The following is a 19,215-nucleotide window of genomic DNA, read 5'->3' as shown; positions in this document are numbered from 1 at the left end:
TTACATGCCGAGTATATCATGTGAAGTGCTGGGCTAGATGAAGCACAAGCTGGAATCAAGATTGCCGGGAGAAATATCAATAACCTCAGATATGCAGATGACACCATCCTTGGCAGAAAATGAAAAGGAACTGAAGAGCCTCTTGATGAAAGTGAAAGAGAGTGAAAAAGCTGGCTTAAAACTCAACATTCAAAAAAAAAAAAACACTCAACATTCAAAAAAGGAAGACCGGGGGGAGGGGGAAAAAAAAAAAAGGAAGACCATGGCATCTGGTCCCATCACTTCATGGCAAATAGGTGGGGAAACAATGGAAACAGTGACAGACTTTATTTTCTTGGGCTCCAAAATCACTGCAGATGGTGACTGCAGCCATGAGATTAAAAGATACTTGCTCCTTGGAAGAAAAGCTATGACCAACCTAGACAGCATATTAAAAAGCAGAGACATTACTTTGCCAACAAAGGTCCATCTAGTCAAGGCTATGGTTTTTCCAGTAGTCATGTATGCATCTGAGAGTTGGACATCCATACTGATGGAGCTGAAGAATTGATGCTTTTGAACTGTGGTGTTGGAGAAGACTCTTGAGAGTCTCTTGGACTGAAAAGGAGATTCAACCAGTCAATCCTAAAGGAAATCAGTCCTGAATATTAATTGGATGAACTGATGCTGAAGCTGAAACTCCAATACTTTGGCCACCTGATGCAAAGAACTTACTCCTTGGAAAAGACCCTGAATTGAAGGCAGGAGGAGAAGGGGACAACAGAGTATGAGGTGGTTGGATGGCATCACTGACTCGATAGACATGAGTTTGAGCAAGCTCCGGGAGTTGGTGATGGACAGGGAAGCCTAGCGTGCTGCAGTCCAAAGAGTTGGACAAGTCTGAGTGACTGAACTGAACTGGGTAGATTGCTGATTTCCAGATTGGTTCTTATCTGTGCGGAGAGCTGCCATCAGGAAACCAAGCTGCCTTTTACTTTTTGTCTTATCAGGGCTTCTGCTTGGCATTCGGAAAGAAAGTTCTTGAAGCGGGGATGTTATTTATTATCAATCCAATAGTTGTACTGAAGCTACTCTTCACTGATATGACATGTGCCTCTCTCAAAGCCCCAGATTCTTGATCCTTGGGGCATAAATGTTTCAAAAATCAGAATTTTTTGGTTTGTAGAAAGGTAAGGTATTTTACATAAAACCGCTTAGGGGTTTGCATTAATACTCCATGTGCTGCACTGTGGTTAGTTGCTCAGTTGTATCTGACTTTTTGCAACTCCATGGACTGTAGCCCACCATGCTCCTCTGGCCATGGGGAATTCTCCAGAATCCTGGAGTGGGTTGCCATGCCCTCCTCCAAGTAATCTTCCCAACTCAGGGGCCGAACACAGTCTTCCACATTGCAGGTGGATTCTTTACAGTCTGAGCCATCAGGGAAGACCAAGGATACTGGAGTGGGTAGCCTAACCCTTCTCTAGGGGATCTTCCCGATCCAGGAATTGAACCAGGGTCTTCTGCATTGCAGGTGAATTCTTTACCAGATGAACTACCAGGGAAGCCAGCACTCCATAACCGACCACATTGGAACAAAATGTGTGAATATGTACACTAATGGGGATACACAGTCTTTATTTCACCAGCAAAGAAATTCAGGTCATCTCAGGTTTGGTAACCAAATGGATCATAAGAAAACATAATTTAAAAAAAAAGGGGGATTGTGGATATATATATATATATATACACACATACACAAATAGGCCTTAGAAATTTATATAAATATAAATGTATAAATAGATACCTTTGTTGTTTAGTCACTAAATCATGTCTAACTGTTTGCGACCCTATGAACTATAGCCTGCTAGACTCCTCCATCCATGGGATTTCCCAGGCAAGAATACTGGAGTGGGTTTCCATTTCCTTCTCCAGGGGATCTTCCCCACCCAGGGATCAAACCTGCATTTCCTGCATTGGCAGGTGGATTATTTACTTCTGAGCCACCTAGGAAGCACCGCGTGCTATGTGGAACTTTCCTGACCAGGGGGACCAGGGATCAAACCTGTACCTCCTGCAGTGAAAGCATGGAGTCTTAACCCTTGGACCACCAAGAAGTCCTCTATTAATTACTGCAGCCAGAAGGTTGGCTATGAAGAGAGGGTCCCCATAGAAAAACCAGTTCTTGTTTATTAATTTTCATGAAACAATCAGGTTATACATACTTGCCATAGTGGTTAAGTTCTGGGCTTTAAATTGGTAGCTTTTCCAGTTAATATCATGCAGATACCCGCTCTCTGTGGGTACCCTGATGCTTAATAAAGCTTGTGCGCCAACTGAAAGACTTTCCACATTTGTCACATCTGTAGGGTCTCTCTCCAGTATGAATGACCTCATGTCGATGAAGATTTGCCTTAAAGCTAAAGGTTTTCCCACATTCTCTACACTCAAAGAATTCCTCCTTTGTGTGGATCCTTTGATGCTGAATGAGATCGACATTCCGACCAAAGGATTCTCCACATTCACTGCATTTGTGAGCATTCTGTTTACTGTGAATCTGTTGATGGCTTATAAGGGTTGAGTGCCGGCCAAAGGCTTTTCCACATTTAGTGCACTTGTGGGGTTTCTCTCCACTGTGGATTAACTGATGTCGAATAAGCGTTGAATTCTGACTAAATGTTCTTTCACATTTGCTGCACTTATAGGGTTTTTCTTTGGTATGGATCCTCTTATGTTCCACGAGATATGCCATCTGACGGAAACACTTTCCACAGTCGAGACATTTATATGGCTTTTTTTGTGAGTGACACTGTTTGTGGATGATCAGAGTGGACTTCTGTTTGAAGGCCTGCCCACATATGTCACACTCAAAGGGATTCTCTGAACTGTGAAGTCTTTGATGTCGAACAAAATTTGCCTGCCGCCGGAAGGCTCTTCCACATTCATGGCATTCATAAGATTTTGTGTTTGTCAGAGTTCTCTTATGCCTCAAAAGCCGTGATCTCTGATGGTAGGGTTTTCCGTACTCATCATATTTGCCCTGCTGTGTCCTTGTCTGAGCTCTCCAACTGTGAATAAGGTTAAGGCTTTGAAGGAAGTCCTTACAGCACTCATCACCAGTAGCAGGGAGTGAAAATCCATAAATGTCCACAAATTCATTATATTCATGTAACTCTTCTGAAGGCTCCTTGGCTGTTTTCTGCTTTACTGAGGACATCTTCCATAACATTAAATCTTCAGAAGTGTTCTTTGGAGTGAGCTCTTTCATCTGGAATCTGGCTTCCAAATCTAGCCAAATCAAAAGAATATGCAAATTACCTGACTGCCACAGAAGAAAAGGAAAGAAGCAACTGTGATATGAGAGACTCAAACGAGGCTAAGAGGTGCTCACCTGGTTCCATCGCCATATTAAAGAGCCAGTACTCTGATTTTCATAGGTCCCTCAGCTTTCATATCAGAAAGAGCTCTTGACATCATGAGCTAACCAACTAACATATCCACAAGAATGTGTGTCAGAGAACGTGAGAACTGAACACACCCTTCTCCACTAGTGGGGAAAACAGCTTCCTGTTGGTACCCAGCAGGGTCACATAGCTGTAGGAGAGAGGGAGCATCTTGTACTTTCTAGAGAAGCATGTTTTTCACAATTCTGGGAGAAACGACTGCTTTAAAATGGAGGCAGTGTGTCAGAGAGAAAAGAAAAGGAACCTGAGAAACAGCACAAAAGGCAATGGAACAGAGCAATGATTCTCCACCAGGGGTGGTACTGCCGGAATGTAGTAGGTGGAGGCCAATGATGCTTGACACCTGTGAGGCCCAGGATTGAACAGCCCAAAACATCAACAGAGCTGAGGCTGAGAATCCAAGGAGCGGAGGGATGTGGTAAAGGGTAGAAAGAAGCAGCCATCAGGACACAGTAAGTAGGAAAAGGCAGGAACATCAAGAAACACCGAGGGGATGTGGAAAACAGAATGAGAGCGAGGGAACAAGAGAAGGTACAGGAAAACGGTAAGTGATGAGGGTAGAGAAAAGGAGTCTCTAGAATGGCCCGAGAGCTGTCGAAAGCACCAGCCTGCCTCGAGTAGAAATAGGATGAGCGTTATTGCAGGAGAAAGAGGATGAGCTTTGCAGACTTGAAATCCAGTCCCAGCTGGGGATTATCTCCGGGGAACAGCGGCAATGATCATAGCCACCACCAGCAGGGGGCAGTAGGGATGGATGAGCAGGAGAGCACACGCCAGACTCTGGGTTTGGTATCCGGGTGCAGGCGGGGCCTCCTGGATGGTGTCCCCAACTCTGCGTGACCCCCAGGGGCCAGGTCTGCTCCTCACCCACCTGGGCAGGCACTACCGGAAGCCTTCCTAGTCCCCGCTCTCGGCACTTCCAGGATCCACGGCTCTTCCCACTGTTCCAGCTGACAGATCACCTCAGGTTTGGGAAACTGAAATCCTACTCGTGGGGAAGTAAATGGGATGTGGTGGTTAGCGAGTGGCAGGAGAGGTCCCAGAGCTCAGTCTACCCCTGGGGGTCTGGGTGGCAGGGCTGCAGCGACAAGCAGAGATCAGGACAATAATCAGAAGGATTATCTGAGGAGAGGAATTGGCACCATCTTTGCGAAAGTTCAGCATCTTGCTTGAAAGCCTGAACAATATTCACACTGGTGGATATGGTCATTTCACTCTTAGGAACAGAGCCTAAGGGAAATGAGGGCAAAGGTTAATGGGCAAAGGTTAATGCACCACAGATGTTCAGCAGAATCCTAACAGTGCAAACTGGAAATAAACCAAATGTCAACAGGGGAAGGATTAAAGTGTAGCCAGATACGATGAAGGCAGAATATTAGGCTAATATTGAAAATCCATGAGTTCAAAGGACATTTCTTAAAACAGGAAAAGGCTCCCCAGGTATTTTATTTATTTATTTTTTCCCCAGGTATTTTAAAGCAGAATACAAAACTCACATGTAGCATGATTCAAAGTCCATGTAAATTATGATCTGATATGTGTGTTGGGAACTTTCCTGGTGGTCCAGTGGTTAAGAATCTGCCTTGCAATTCAGGGCACACAGGTTTCCATTCCTGGTCAGGGAACTAATACCCCACATGCCACAGAGCAGCTAAGCCTGTGAACCATAACTAGAGAGTCTGTGTGCTGCAACGAAAGATCTTTCATGCCGCAACTAAGACCTGGAGCACCTCCCTCCCAAAAAACTACATGTGTGAGTGTGTATATACACAGATCATCCCCTTCTTAGGACAGGGTAAGTGAAAGTCACTCAGTCGTGTCTGACTCTTTGTGAACCCACGGACTGTGTAGTCCATGGAATTCTCCAGGTCAGAATAGTGGAGTGGTTAGCCTTTCCCTTCTCCAGGGGATCTTCCCAACCCAGGGACTGAACCCAGGTCTCCCACATTGCAGGCAGATTCTTTACCAGCTGAGCCACAAGGGAAGCCCAAGAATACTGGAATGGGTAGCCTATCCCTTCTCCAGCGGATCTTCCTGACCCAGGAATCACACTGGGGTCTCCTGCATTGCAGGCGGATTCTTTACCAACTGAGCTATAAGGGAAGCCCATTTACAACAGGGTAACTTCCCAATAAATCCATCCTTCATAAATCCATCATATGTTGAAAATATTGTAAGTTAGAAATGCATTTAATACACCTACACTACTGAACATCATAGCTTAGCCTTACCTACCTTAAAAATGCCAAGAATGGTTACATTAGCCTGCAGTTGGGCAAAATTGTCTAACACACAGCCTATTTCATAATAAAAATGATGAATATCTCATGTAACTTACTCAATACTGTACTAGTGAAGAACAGAATGGTTTTAAGTGAACTGGTTGGCGACCCTTGTGATCGCGTGATCACATGGCTGTCTAGGAGCCCCTGAATGCTTTCAAAACAAAAATAAGCATTAAAGCATCCAGTGGTGGGTGGACAATCACCACAAAGGTGGTCAAGAATCTGCCAAGAGTGTCAGCACGGGGTCAAACATGTCCCAGAAAGAAAAATCCATCAAGGAACCTCCCTCTGTAGGAGACTCTGCATTGAATAAGACGAGGGTGGGCTCCCAGGAAGGTGGAAGCCGAGGAGGTACAGAAGTGAAGTCAGTGAAGAATCATCTCCTGGGCACCCGGTGATGGTGTAAGCAAAGAAGGAAACCATTTTCAGACAGAAGAAAGAAAAAGACTTTTCAAGAGAGGAGGAGGGTAGACTTTGCAATCTGCATGGGCCACAGTCTTTCCAACTCCTAGAGGTCTTACAGATGTGGAGGATTCAGGCTGGGGGATGAATGTCTTCAAACTCTAAAACAAAAGGAAACTACTCATTATCCACAATCCCTTACTTGAAAACTTTGAGGCCTGATTTGTTTCAGGACTCAAAATTTTTCCAGATTTCAGAAAGGTGACTGAGTGTGGGTATAGTTTCTATTATGTACCACCTTCAACAGGGGTTGAGCTGAAACCTTAAACAGACACTCTGATATTTATGATGCCATATATATATATATATATATGTATCTGTGTATGTATATATATTTGGAGACCAAATGAGAAAAAGGATGATAAATAGCTTCCTACAGGATAAAATCAGGTTTAACCAACTGATGACTTCAGGTTGAGTCTTACAGCCAAATGAGTTATGAAAAAACTGGCTTTCAGAGCTTTTTCTGCTTTGGGCATTGCACATAAGAAACTGAGGACTTGCGTAGACACTCAAAGTCAAATCTTAAGCCGACTCATTACCCAAGGAGACGATGTGTCTGTAGTTGTCTAGCATCACGTCCCTGTAGAGGGCCTTCTGAGCCCAGTCCAGCGTGTCCCACTCTTCCCTGGTGAAGTACAGAGCCACGTCCTCAAAGGACAGCAACCCCTGGAAACAGAGACTCATTACAGCTGCAGCTCTAATCACAGCTCTGTGGGCTACGGTATTATTGTTGTCCTACAGGCAAGGCTCATCCAGTTAATTAGTAGACTCAGGGCTCAACTCAAGTTCTGACCCTCAGGCCATGCATGTTCTTTCTTCTGCACTAGAGTCACACATGTTCTCTCTAGAGGGACACATGGTCAGTGTGTGAGGCTTCTCTGGCCGTTTGGTCTCTGCTGCGGTCATTCAGATAGTGTCAGAACTGAGTCAAATCGTGGGGCACCCAGCTGGTGTCAGAACTGCTCCATGTGCAGAGACCCCACGTGCCTGAGGGCAGAAGTGAAGTGAGGAAGCAGAGAAACAGCTGTGTCCTTCCCAGGCACGCACTCCTCCCCTGCCTCCCTCCCCAAGGCCAGCAAGGATGCACACGCTGTTCCTGTCTTTACAGAGATGCTCCCGTGTCTGCCTTCCTCTTGTTCCCACTCTCTCTCTGCCCCTAACTGGGCCAGTTGTGTAAAGAAAACCTACACAGACATCTGCAGTCACCCCACAAACCCCGCTCTGACTTTAGTCTTCACAGCTCCCCTGGAGTGTCCTTCTGAGCCTCATGCCAGCCCTCTGCCCATGTGCGAACACAGGGGAGAGCAATACAGTTACCGCAGAAAATCAGAGATTTCACAGAAACGATGATTTTTGAGCTGAGTGTTAACATATGCAGATGTAAGTTTCCCTGGGGGCGGGGAGAACAGGATACACAAAGGTGGGGGTGGGTTGGGGGGTGGGGAAGAGCATTCACATCCCCATGTGCAGGTCCTCTGGTTTCAGGGAAGGTGGGAGATGACACGAGAAAGGCAGGCAAAGCTCTGTGTTCCCGCAGCAAATGTGGACATGCTGGGCCAGTGGGGTCAAACTGCTGCCCCTTGAACTCCCTCCTGTCCAAGACTGGTCTTTGCAAATTGTCACAATGGCTTCCTCATGTGTCTCCTGACTTCTCACTGATTTTTCATCTCGACTTCTCACGATTACCTTCCCTCTTGTTACCAATTCAGTACCTAAATTTCTACTGTACCTTTTAATGCAACGGATCAGAATGATATGAGCTTGTTTCCATATCCCCTTCCCTAAACAGCTTCTAAACTCCTTAGGGTAAGAGTCTCTCTCCCAGCACAAAGGACAGAACTACCTGGTACACTAGGTACCCAAGAATGCTCACTGATACAAACATGGAGCAACTGTAGTGATGGCAGCTAAAACCTACAGGGCGCTCAGAACATCGCTGGATCCTCTGCCGAGCACTCCATGAGCCTCACTTCACTGAATCCTCACATGACAGCTACTGTCATGACCCCATTTTACAGACTAAGGAAACTGTGCCCCAGAGAGATTAGGTGACACGTCTAAAACAGCCTGGCTTTGAACCTGTCTGACCCCAGAGTTCAAGCTCTGTACATCAAATCCTCCAAGAAAGAAACACCTCCCAGCTGATAAAGATGGCTCAACCCCAATGGTCATGTGAAAACCACTGCCTGGCTGCTGAGACTACACCAAGGAAGTAGAGGCAGGGGGAACCCAGCTCACCTTCCATGAGACTGGCAGGAACATGGCTTCCATGGCCTGGTCTCCGAGATGGGGCTGGATCCTGGCCACCAGGCTAAGCTGGAGAGAAAAAGAAAACAATTAAGTTCGGCCCCGAATCGAAGCTCTCTCACTAGACAGACTTTAGGGAATGCCAATGGGGCCAACAAACCTCAGATAGTACAAAGTCAGTGTTTGGTGTTGGAATGTGGGATTACAATGAAAGCAATCCCTAGAATGGTCTTAGGAATTTCTGATGCTAGATCAATTTCCAATTTTTATCCTAGGAAACCTTCGCCTCTGCCCTCTCCCTCTCTCTAGAATATATTCTTCAGCACCTCAATGAGAGACTCAATATATCAAGGGACCAGACTGTAGGAAAAAACAGAACTCTAACCTGCAACCTGTAGCTCCGGCCTGGAACCCAAACCAGAAGCAATTCGGCAACAGGCCCCCAGTCAGGACTTGGGTGGCAAGTGTGAACTTGTCCCTAACATGTATCCCCCTCTTCCATCCAGGACCAGCAGAAAGAGTCAGCTGTGCTCCCCTACCAAATCACATAGGATGTCCCGCCGTGTTTGTTTTTTTTTTTTTCCAAGCAAGGTTTTATTGGGCCCCTACTGCAGCAGCCGGGAGCAAGAACAAAGAACAGGTTCCCTTACTTGCTCATTCCCCGAGGCCGGGTGGAGGGGAATCCTTCTTTTAACCTGCCTCCAGCTTTTCCAAGCCAATCTCCTCAAAACTCAGCATAGTTGAGTTTTCCCTTTTTTCCACTCTAAAGCTTCTCCTGCTTGCTTTTGAGTCTCTGCCAAACACCTGATGGTGGCCAGTTCCCTTAGTATAGCAAGCTCTGCATGAAGAGCCTTTGCCTGCTCTCATTTGGGCGGTCTTAGGTTATGTCTACGTCACACAGAATCAGCTCAGAGAGTGTAACAATGATTTTAGGGAGGTTATCAGAGATTTTAGGCTAAATATGATATATAAAGAGCTAACTGTTGTCAAAGGGGCTTCCCAGGTGGCTCAAGTGATAAAGAATCCACCTGCAATGGAAGAGATGCAGGAGACTCTGGTTTGATCCCTGGGTTGGGAAGATCCCCTGGAGGAGGAAATGGCAACCCACTCCAGTATTCCTGTCTGGAATATTCCATGGACAGAGAAGCCTGGCAGGGTCCATGGTGTCTCAAAGAGTTGGACACCAACTGAGCAACTGAGCAGGCACAGCTGTTGTCAAAAGAAAATTCAGAGGACTTTACTTGATATGAACAGTTTATGGAGTGAAAACCAAACCGCAAACAAGGAGGCTTCAAAATGGAAAGTCTTAAGAAGTTAAGTTCTCCGCATTTACCCTTCAGTTTATAAAACATGTAAATAGGTGGCAGAATAAGCCGCTCCCTAATATACCACTTTGGAAAACTGATTATTTTGAGCTGCAGGCACTTTAAAACAGCTGTTTTAAAAAAAAAAAAAAGGTGGGGGGCAAAAGGAGAATTCCCTGGTGGTCTGGTGGTTAGGATTCAGTGCTTTCCTTGTTGGGGATCAGGTTCACTCCCTAGTTGGGCAACAAAGATATCACAAGCCATGTGGACTCACTTGTGCTAAGCCCCATGTCAGCAAACTGACACCTAATACTTAACCTAACTGCAGTTTCAGCCTCTTCCAGGTATAGAACCTCCCTCCCCTTGCCCTAGGACTTCCCCGGTGGCTCAGCGGTAAAGAATCTACCTGCAATGCAGGAGACGTGGGTTCAATCCCCAAGTTAAGAACATCCCTTGGAGAAGGAAGTGGCAAACCACTCCAGTATTCTTGCCAAAGAAATCTCATGGACAGAGAAGCCTGGCGGGCTACAGTCCATAGGGTCTCAAAAGAGTCATGACTTTCAAGACAGTCTTAAGAGACACAACTTAGCAACTAAACAACCCCCTTCCCTATGAAGATTGCATTTAGACCTGAATTCTAAGCCATCTTAGGGGTTAATCATTTTTTCCTTGGGAATCTCCATGTTTATACAAGGTAAGCCTGCATGCATATGCAGGCATTTCTGACTCCTTGTGACCCCATGGACTGTAGCCCGCCCAGCTCCTCTGTCCATGGAATTTTCCAAGCAAGAATACTGACCCAAGGTTTGAACCCATATCTCTTGCATCTCCTTCACTGGCATGTGGATTCTTTACCACTGTGCCACCTGGGAAGCCTCTTACATGAGGTATACATGTTAAGAAACTTGTTTGTTTTCATTTTTTGTTGCAGGAATCTCAGCTAAGTATTCAGAGGGGGGAGAGAAAATTATTTTCCTCCTGTGCACAGGAATGAGGAAGTACATTGTTTTCTATTGGGACTGGTTACTAGAACTGATGGTCCTTTCAGAAGAGTACCAGCATACAAGCTTACTTGTTTGTAGCTGCTAGGAAGCTGCAAGGTTACCCAGACATGAAGAAAGCTTAAGTTTCCTTTAAGGACAGAGCCAGCTCTTCATGGGAAATTAGGACAATTAAAGTTTTGGTTCTGCAGCTCTGGGCAGTTGGCCTGGGTGTATACTTAAACTATGGCCTCCACTTTGGTTCTTTAACATAATAAATCTAGTGTTGTTTCTCTCAGGGAGCACACAAATGATGAGATACAGAGGATTTCCACTTTCTTCGCTTGTCTTTCTGGCCACTGGCAAACCTTCTTTTATGTAAGTGCTTTTTTTTTTTTTTTTGTAAGTGCATTTTAAAGAAAGTCTGTCACATGCTGTTCTCCTTCCTTAAAAACAATGTTCATAAGCCCTCTTGCCTCTTAAACAAGGAGGCACTTGTGATCAATAGCTCCAAGGCTGGGGAAGGGACATCTACCCTTTCACTATCTAAAGTAGATTACCTGCTGTGAGCACCGTGTATTTGGAAGTCAGAATCCATAATTCAATTTATAACAAAATCTGCAATGCAGGAGACCTGGGTTGGATCCCTGGGTGCGGATGATTCCCCTAGAGAAGGGAATAGCTACCCATTCTTCTTCTTCTTTTTTTTAAATGTGTATTTATTTGGCCGTACAGGGTCTTAGTTGCAGCATGCGTGATCTGGGATCAAGCCCTGACCTGGGATCAAGCCCAGGCCCCTGCATTGGGAGCGCAGGGTCTTAGCCACTGGACCATCAGGGAAGTTCCACACTCCAGCATTCTTGCCTGGAGAATTCTAGTACAGAGAAGCCTGGTGGGCCACAGTCCATGGGGGTCGGGAAGAGTCGGACGGGGCTGAACGACTAACAAAGCCAAAGCAAACAATAGTATTAGCCAGCCATTCGTTCATCGGACTCTGTACTTCTCTAAAGCCAAAAGACCTGACACGATACTCAGAGGCTGGCGTCTTCAGGAAGTCTCTCGGCAAATGCCCTGAAGACCGGGGGTTTGGGGAGGCGTGGGGGGCACGGGATTCGAGGGAAAGGGGGTTGTCTCTCCAGCCCTCACATCTGTGGCGGGGCCACCGTGGCTTCCCCTGGCACCCCACTCCGCCCATCACACTAGCTCTTTTCTCCCCAAACCTCCGCGCCTCCGACCCCCGCCGCGCCTCCTCCTCCAGGAAGTCCTCAGGATGCACCTGCGGCTGCCATGGAGCTGGCCTCCATTATGGAGGTGCCAGGCCAGACTCGGAATTAGGTCGGAACCTCGGCTAACCTCCACCTGAGGGCTCCATGCGGAAGATCCCTGTGCCTGTCGCCCGATCACTAGCGCAGGCCGAGCAGAGCGTCCCCGCCCGAGTACCTTCTAGGAACCTCGGAGGATTCGCAACTCTCTGGTCGGGGAAAGCGATGGGGCGGGTCGCGGGGGAGTGTGCGAGTAAGGGGGCGGGGCACTCATGTCTCATCGCACTGTGCGCTCCTGGTCGGAGCCAATGAACCACCGCAGATGGAGTGGTCTACGTGATTTCCAGGTCCCGCCCCGACCTGTTCACTCACACCCTGGAGGTCGGTAATCTCCTGTAAGAATAGGCTAGGGGATTCAAAAATGCTTACACCAAGTACTTTCCTTTCCCACTGATTGTTAACAAAATTTCTAGGAGTGAACCCTTGTGTAGCTGGGTATTTTTAAACCCTCCTTTTGGGAATCCAGAGTGACTTTTTAGAGAGCCGACCCTGGACTAGGCAAAAAAAATAAAAAATAAAAAATTGAATATAATGAATAATACACACATATGCTATTTAGCATACAAATATTCATCTGATATTATGTTATCCAGAATTTACTTTTCTACTTAATGCTGTTGTTCAAAGAAAGAGAAGACTTAGTGGCAGTTAACTGTAATTGATAGGACTAATTAATCTTTTTTATGATTCCAGATGTTCAAAGAATGTTCAAACTACTGCACAATTGCACTCATCTCACACACTAGTAAACTAATGCTCAAAATTCTCCAAGTCAGCCTTCAACAGTACCTGAACCATGAACTTTCAGATGTTCAAGCTGGATTTAGAAAAGGCAGAAGAACCAGAGGTCAAATTGCCAACATCCATTGGATCATAGAAAAGGCAAGAGAATTCCAGAAAAACATCTAGTTCTTATATTGATTATGCCAAAGCCTTTGACTGTGTAGATCACAACAACCTGGAAAATTCTTCAAGAGATGGGAATACCAGACCACTTTACCTGCCTCCTGAGAAATCTACATATAGGTCAAGAAGCAACAGTTAGAACCAGATATGGAACAACAGACTGGTTCCAAATTGGACAAGGAATATGTCAAGGCTGTATATTGTCACCCTGCTTATTTAACTTATATGCAGAGTACATCATGCAAAGTGCTGAACTGGATGAAGCATAAGCTGGAATCAAGATTGCTAGTAGAAATATCAATAACCTTGGATACGCAAATGACACCACCCTTACAGCAGAAAGTGAGGAAGAACTAAAGAGCCTCTTGATGAAAGTGAAAGAGAGTGAAAAAGCTGGCTTAAAACTCAACATTCAAAAAAGGAAGACCATGGTATCTGTTCCCATCACTTCATGGCAAATAGATGGGGAAACAATGGAAACAATGACAGACTTTATTTTCTTGGGTTCCAAAATTACTGCGAATGATGTCTGCAGCCATGAGATTAAAAGATACTTGCTCCTTGGAAGAAAAGCTATGACCAACCTAGACAGCATATTAAAACGCAGAGACACTACTTTGCCAACAAAGGTCTGTCTAGTCAAAGCTATGGTTTTTCCAGTAGTCATGTATGGATGTGAGTGAAGAAGGAATTCATAAGGCCTGGACTCCATCTCAGGCCTGTCCATGCTGACCATGCTCGGCCACCTCTCCAATGGACTCTGAACTCTGTGTTTAGTGTCTATGGAAATGACAACAGAAGGATAAGACTCCCTCCGGACAGGGGAATCTTGAAGATCATATCCAGGTTACTCATCGCCTAAGAGAACACATGCACTAATCACCCCTTCCTCCAGACAGGCCATAAATTTTTCTGTACCTGTTGGAGTGTAACCTTGTGCTTATTGATTATTGGCTAATTGTTTAACTGTCTGAGCACATGGCACATGAGTGATGGGGTTATTGGAATTGTATTTACCCTTCCTTAGTTTATGTAAGTCTCAAGGAATTTGGGGTGGTGGGTTCGGATACATACACACGGGGTATAAAAGATTTTCACAAATGCTGGTCGGGGTCCTTGGCTAAGAGGAGACTCTGCCTTGGGCCTACCGGTATAAGAAACTGCACTCCACTATCTGCATTGTCCTTCTGAGTGAGTTTGTTTCCGGAATGCGTGGCTACAACATGAGTGTTGGACTATAAAGAAAGCTGAGCACTGAAGAACTGATGCTTTTGAACTGTGGTATTGGAGAAGACTCTTGAGAGTCTCTTGGACTGCAAGGAGATCAAACCATCAATCCTAAAAGAAATCAGTCCTGAATATTCATTGGAAGGACTGATACTGAAGCTGAAACTCCAATACTTTGGCCAACTGATGCGGAAAAACTGACTCCTTTGAAAAGACCCTGATGCTGGAAAAGATTGAAGGCAGGAGGAGAAGGGAATGACAGAGGAGGAGGTGGTTGGATGACATCATCGACTCGATGGACATGAGTTTGAGCAAGCTCTGGGAGTTGGTGATAGGGAAGCCTGGTGTGCTGCAGTCCAAAGAGTCCGGACTTTTGGGGTCGCAAGGAATTGGACACGACTGAGCAACAGAACTGATGATTCCATATACCTGATAAAGAAGAAAAATATGGATTGTGTGAAATTTCCCTTTAAGTCTTCCTTTGGGTCATATGTATATGTATAGTTTTAAAATTCCATTTGCATTTTTTAAAGTGAACTCTCTACATTGTATTTGGATGTTTTTCTCCTGGGGTACCAGGTTATGGATTTTGATCTCAACACCTCTGATGCTTGCTCGGTATTTCTCTCCAACTCCAACCCACTGGCTGAAATGTAGAGTGGGAAATGGGAAATGAGAAGACACACTTATATGTTAGTGCCTCAGCTGTCTATCCAACACCATGCCGTTCATCCTGTGCTAAGGGAAAACAATAGATAGCTTTGCTTATGTGGTATTTTATTCATAAGACAAGTCATCTTTGGGTTGTGGATTCCTTGTTTCATCTGGTGTAGTTGCTTATTTATTGGCAAAAACAACTTTTTATTCAGACTGTTTCCAAGATGATAGGCAGAAACACCTTCAGTTCAGTTCAGTTCAGTCACTCAGTCATGTCCGACTCTTTGCAACCCCATGGACTGCAGCACACCAGGCCTCCCTGCCCATCACCAACTCCCAGCGTTTACTCAAACTCATGTCCACTGAGTCGGTGATGCCATCCAACCATCTCATCCTCTGTCGTCCGCTTCTCCTGCCTTCAATCTTTCCCAGCATCAGGGTCTTTTCAAATGAGTCAGCTCTTTGCATCAGGTGGCCAAAATATTGGAGTTTCAGCTTCAGCATCAGACCTTCCAATGAACACCCAGGGCTGATCTCCTTTAGGATGGACTGGTTGGATTTCCTTGCAGTCCAAAGGACTCTCAAGAGTCTTCTCCAACATCCCAGTTCAAAAGCAACAATTCTTTGGTGCTCAGCTTTCTTTATAGTCCAACTCTCACATGCATACATGACTACTGGAAAAACCATAGCCTTGACTAGACAGACCTTTGTTGGCAAAGTAAAACCTTAGTTTTATACATAAGTGGCCCATAGAATTGTATGCTTTTATCTTAAACCTGTTCAAGCCAGGAGCTTAAAATGAGCATTTTAGACGTACAGGAAAGAACCCTTCCTTGCCCCGGCCCAGAGCTCCCAGTTCAGACCAGGGCTTTCCTCGCCCCACCCCTCCCTGGAAGAACCCGCTCCAACTCCGCAGGAACGGGCAGTTTCTTTAGGGACCTGAAGCAAAGCGCTCAGAGTTAGGATCACACTCCCTTCTAGTGTAAATCTGTGCTGCACCATCCACCTTCCTCTCTCCATCATCATGGTGTGGGAATCACTGCGGACCTAAAATCTCAGAAATTGGCCCCTATCCCAAGTAAATCCAGACACTCCTGTTACAGGTCGGATAGCTTTTCCTTTGAGTTTGAAATTGCTCAGAAACTTCAAAGTTCCCTTGCAATTTTCTGACTTCATTCTGTGTAAACACTGCCTTTCTCATTTTCCTGCTTTAAATTCTTTACTACCTCTGCCTCCCCTCTTGCAAAGGGTGGATTTGAGGCAGTAGGTAGATGGGCACCCCCCCATCCCAAGGTGAGCAGTTGAAAATTCATTTCCCGTGCACCAGTACTCCAAGATGAGAACAGCAGGACAGTCGAGAGAGAGGAGGCTGGGACCTGCCCAGATAGAAGGTAAGCGACCACATATTTCTCATTCTCGATGTCAAGGAGACTTCCTGACTAGAAAGTTCCTCGGAGGTTAAAAGGGGAGTGATGCCAAGCTACCAATAGGCCTCTCTGCTGGAATCCATCTTGGCTGAGAGATGCCTGCGAATATGAGGGAAGACCTTGAGATACACCAAATAAGGACTCTGAAGCAGGCAAATCAAAATGATTGGCCAAAGGAAAACTGGAAGAAATGTCCCATAATAGTGATTTAAACTACCACAAGGGTGTGACTCTCTCCGAGCCCACTGTGTGTCTATCCGCATGTACTGTACTCTTTCCTCCTAGTAAACACTGTTTCACTGCTTTCCCTCTTTGTGGGAATTCTTTCCTGCAAAGCCAAAGGGCCAGGGCCTTGTCACCAGCCACTGGTCTAGTGGCCAGGATTCAGCTCTGTCATTCCATGACCTCAGGAGCTGAAACCCTGCTCCTAGCCTCTCCAGGCTGAGGCCACCTGAGATCAGATTCACCCCTCAGCCTTGCTATCTTGGCCCCTGGAGGGCAGTGCCGGCTGCCCAGCTCCCAGGGAGACTGCATCCTCTCCCCGGTCCTGGGATTCTAAAGAGCCCACCCCTCACCCGTGACTCCCCCTCCGTGCCCCGTGTCATCCTGTCATCCTCTGGTGGGTCCTTCTGCTCCACAGACCCCCCTTTGTAGTCAGCCCTTCCCCTCACCCCTTGGAGGGTTTACGACCAAGGTAATCTAATCGTGCAGGATTTTTCCTTGTTGAACCATCCCAGAGCTGTGAGTTTTCTGGTATCTCAGGTAAAAGATCTGCCCTCAGACCTCTTCTATGCCTGATGCTGGCGAGTGTCCTCCCCCAGGTAGATTCTGTAATGTAAAAGTAAGCTGGTGCCATACATCCAGGATTTGCAGGGTTTCTTTCCTGTGCAGACAAAGGTTATGCTGAGGTTGGAAGCCGCCTCACACACACTGCACTCTCCGGTCTGTCTCTCCTATGGCTGGTTCCTCTGGTGCTCTTCCAGGCATGAGCTTTACCTGAAGCTTTTCCCACGTTCTCCACAAGAACCGGGGTTTCTCCTCAGTGTCGTCACCTGGTGGTGATGAGGGTACTGAGCTCTGTATGAAGCTTTTGCCACTGTAATTACATTTTGTGCTTTTTTTTTTTTTTTTTTTTTAAGTGTGGATTCTCTGATGCACCTTCTGGGTGGTGCATGAAAGGTTTTCTGATAGTCAAGGCAGTGATGTGGCATCTCCCTCGTGTGGGGCACGGCGAGGCATGCCCAGGACTAAAGCTATTCTTGCCCACTTGGAGTGTCTCCTGGCTGTGGACTCCCAGGTCTGCCCTGGCTAGAGCTTTCCTCACATCCCTTACACTGGTAGGGCTTCTGGCTTGTGTCTTCTGATGGCACAGGGGCTCTGCCAGAACTCTTCCCATTCTCCCCTCTGTCGTTTATGAAGACAACAGAAATATTGTTTCTGGGTTATTTTCCCAGGTCTCCCTAAGCATTTCCTCATTGCCTGAATTTTCACAGCCTTGCCCATTATCATTGGCATGCTGTTTGGTTTCTCCTAATAATGTCCTGGAAGTTTCACTTTCCCCCCACCACTTTCTGTCTTGAAGCCTTTTCATTCTTTTTTTCTTTCATCTTAGAATCTAAAGGAAAAACTAAGAAGTAAAGGTGTTAGCTTTGAAATGGGATTTGCCACTGGAGGCGGGGATGGTTGGAACAATTTCATTAGGCTAGGCTGAAGCACAGTATGTCTGAATACAGGACTTGAGAGAGGTCAAAGGCAAAGACAGCAGAAGGGATGCTTGAGGGACTCTGTCTAAACAACCCATAAGTAACGTGTTTTCATAGGCCATGTTGAGATGGCCGGTTCTGAATGTTCACTTTATAGTCTGTCTGTATTCAGCTCTTCTATTAAGCCTTATTTGGTTACTTCTGCCTCCCTCTGCTCTACAATCCCTCACTTAGTTGAAATCACTCACTTATAACCCTTCCTCTCTTTCTTCCTTTCCTACTTCTTTCACAGACACATGTGGAGCACTTCCTAATACGTGAGGCACTCTTCTAGGTGCGTTTCACAGATACGTGTGAAATATATATGAAGGTCTGTTAGACGTTCTGCCGTCACTCACCTGTAACTCCATCTCTCATATCAAAAATCCTCGATTTCAGGACCTCTAAGCCAGGGCCAGGCACCTCACCACCACTTCTGCGTGAGTCCAGGTTGGGTGCATGTGAGGCAGGTCTGGCCGCGCTTGGGCAGCCTTTAGCAGTGATTCCTGCCTCGAGGCCCCGGGGCAGGGCAGCGGGCAGTGGGAGGACGAGCGCCGGGCACGTGTGTTTACTGGATGCCCTGTCCCCATTTGCATTTACCAGACTTGACTGGGATCTTGAGGTAAAGTCAGCAGACCTCTGTTAGGTCCCTGGGGGTGGGCGTCCATTTTGACAATGGACTTAATTATGCCCTTTATAGCTTTTTTCTCTCTAGTGAAACATTCAATCCAAAGTAATACATTGCATTTAATTGTCATGTCTCTTTAATCTCCTTTAACCATTTACAAAGATCATCTCAAAATGCATCATAGACCTAAATGTAAAATCTAAAACTTCTATAAAACAGCTGGATGAAAACAGAAATTTGTGACCGTGGATTAGGCAAAGATTTCTTAGGCAGAACACACAAAGAATGAACCATATAAAAAAAAAACTTGATAACTGAAGTTGATCAAAATTTTAAAATTTTGCTCTTCAAACACTGTTAAGAAAATGAAGAGAAGCCACAGACTGGGAGAAAACATTTGTAAAACACGGGTGTGATCACTTGTATACAGAATATCTAAAAATAATTCTTATTCATGAATAAGACACTTGAGTTTTTAAAATGTGCAACAGATTTGAACTTCACCAAAGGAAGATATGGACAGCCATAAACACGTGAAAAGATGCTCAAATGATTATCCATTAGGGAAATGGAAATTAATGC

At 45.8% G+C, this 19,215-nt stretch overlaps 1 protein-coding gene across 5 annotated transcripts; it reads right to left on the bottom strand.

The window, feature by feature from the left end:
• Positions 1-2,125: 2,125 nt before the first annotated feature.
• On the bottom strand, positions 2,126-12,171 carry ZNF789 (zinc finger protein 789). 5 transcript variants are annotated; one of them, XM_043915241.1, is made up of 5 exons: positions 11,945-12,162; positions 8,432-8,509; positions 6,733-6,859; positions 4,315-4,428; positions 2,126-3,267 (listed from the first exon to the last, which is right to left on the bottom strand). In XM_043915241.1, the coding sequence occupies exons 2-5, from the start codon at positions 8,462-8,464 to the stop codon at positions 2,258-2,260; spliced, it is 1,284 nt and encodes a 427-aa protein (XP_043771176.1). In that variant the 5' UTR covers positions 8,465-8,509; positions 11,945-12,162; the 3' UTR covers positions 2,126-2,257. The 5 variants fall into 5 exon arrangements, with proteins under 5 accessions (XP_043771176.1, XP_043771175.1, XP_043771177.1 ...); XM_043915240.1 differs by having other exon boundaries at positions 12,001-12,161; XM_043915243.1 differs by having other exon boundaries at positions 3,234-3,267; positions 4,315-4,521; positions 12,001-12,171.
• Positions 12,172-19,215: the final 7,044 nt, after the last annotated feature.

Source organism: Cervus elaphus, chromosome 10 (genome assembly GCF_910594005.1).
Source record: "Cervus elaphus chromosome 10, mCerEla1.1, whole genome shotgun sequence".
In the NCBI taxonomy this organism is placed as follows: Eukaryota; Metazoa; Chordata; class Mammalia; order Artiodactyla; family Cervidae; genus Cervus; species Cervus elaphus.
Note: the sequence above shows the minus strand (reverse complement) of the source record. Positions and strands in the feature narration are given on the sequence as shown.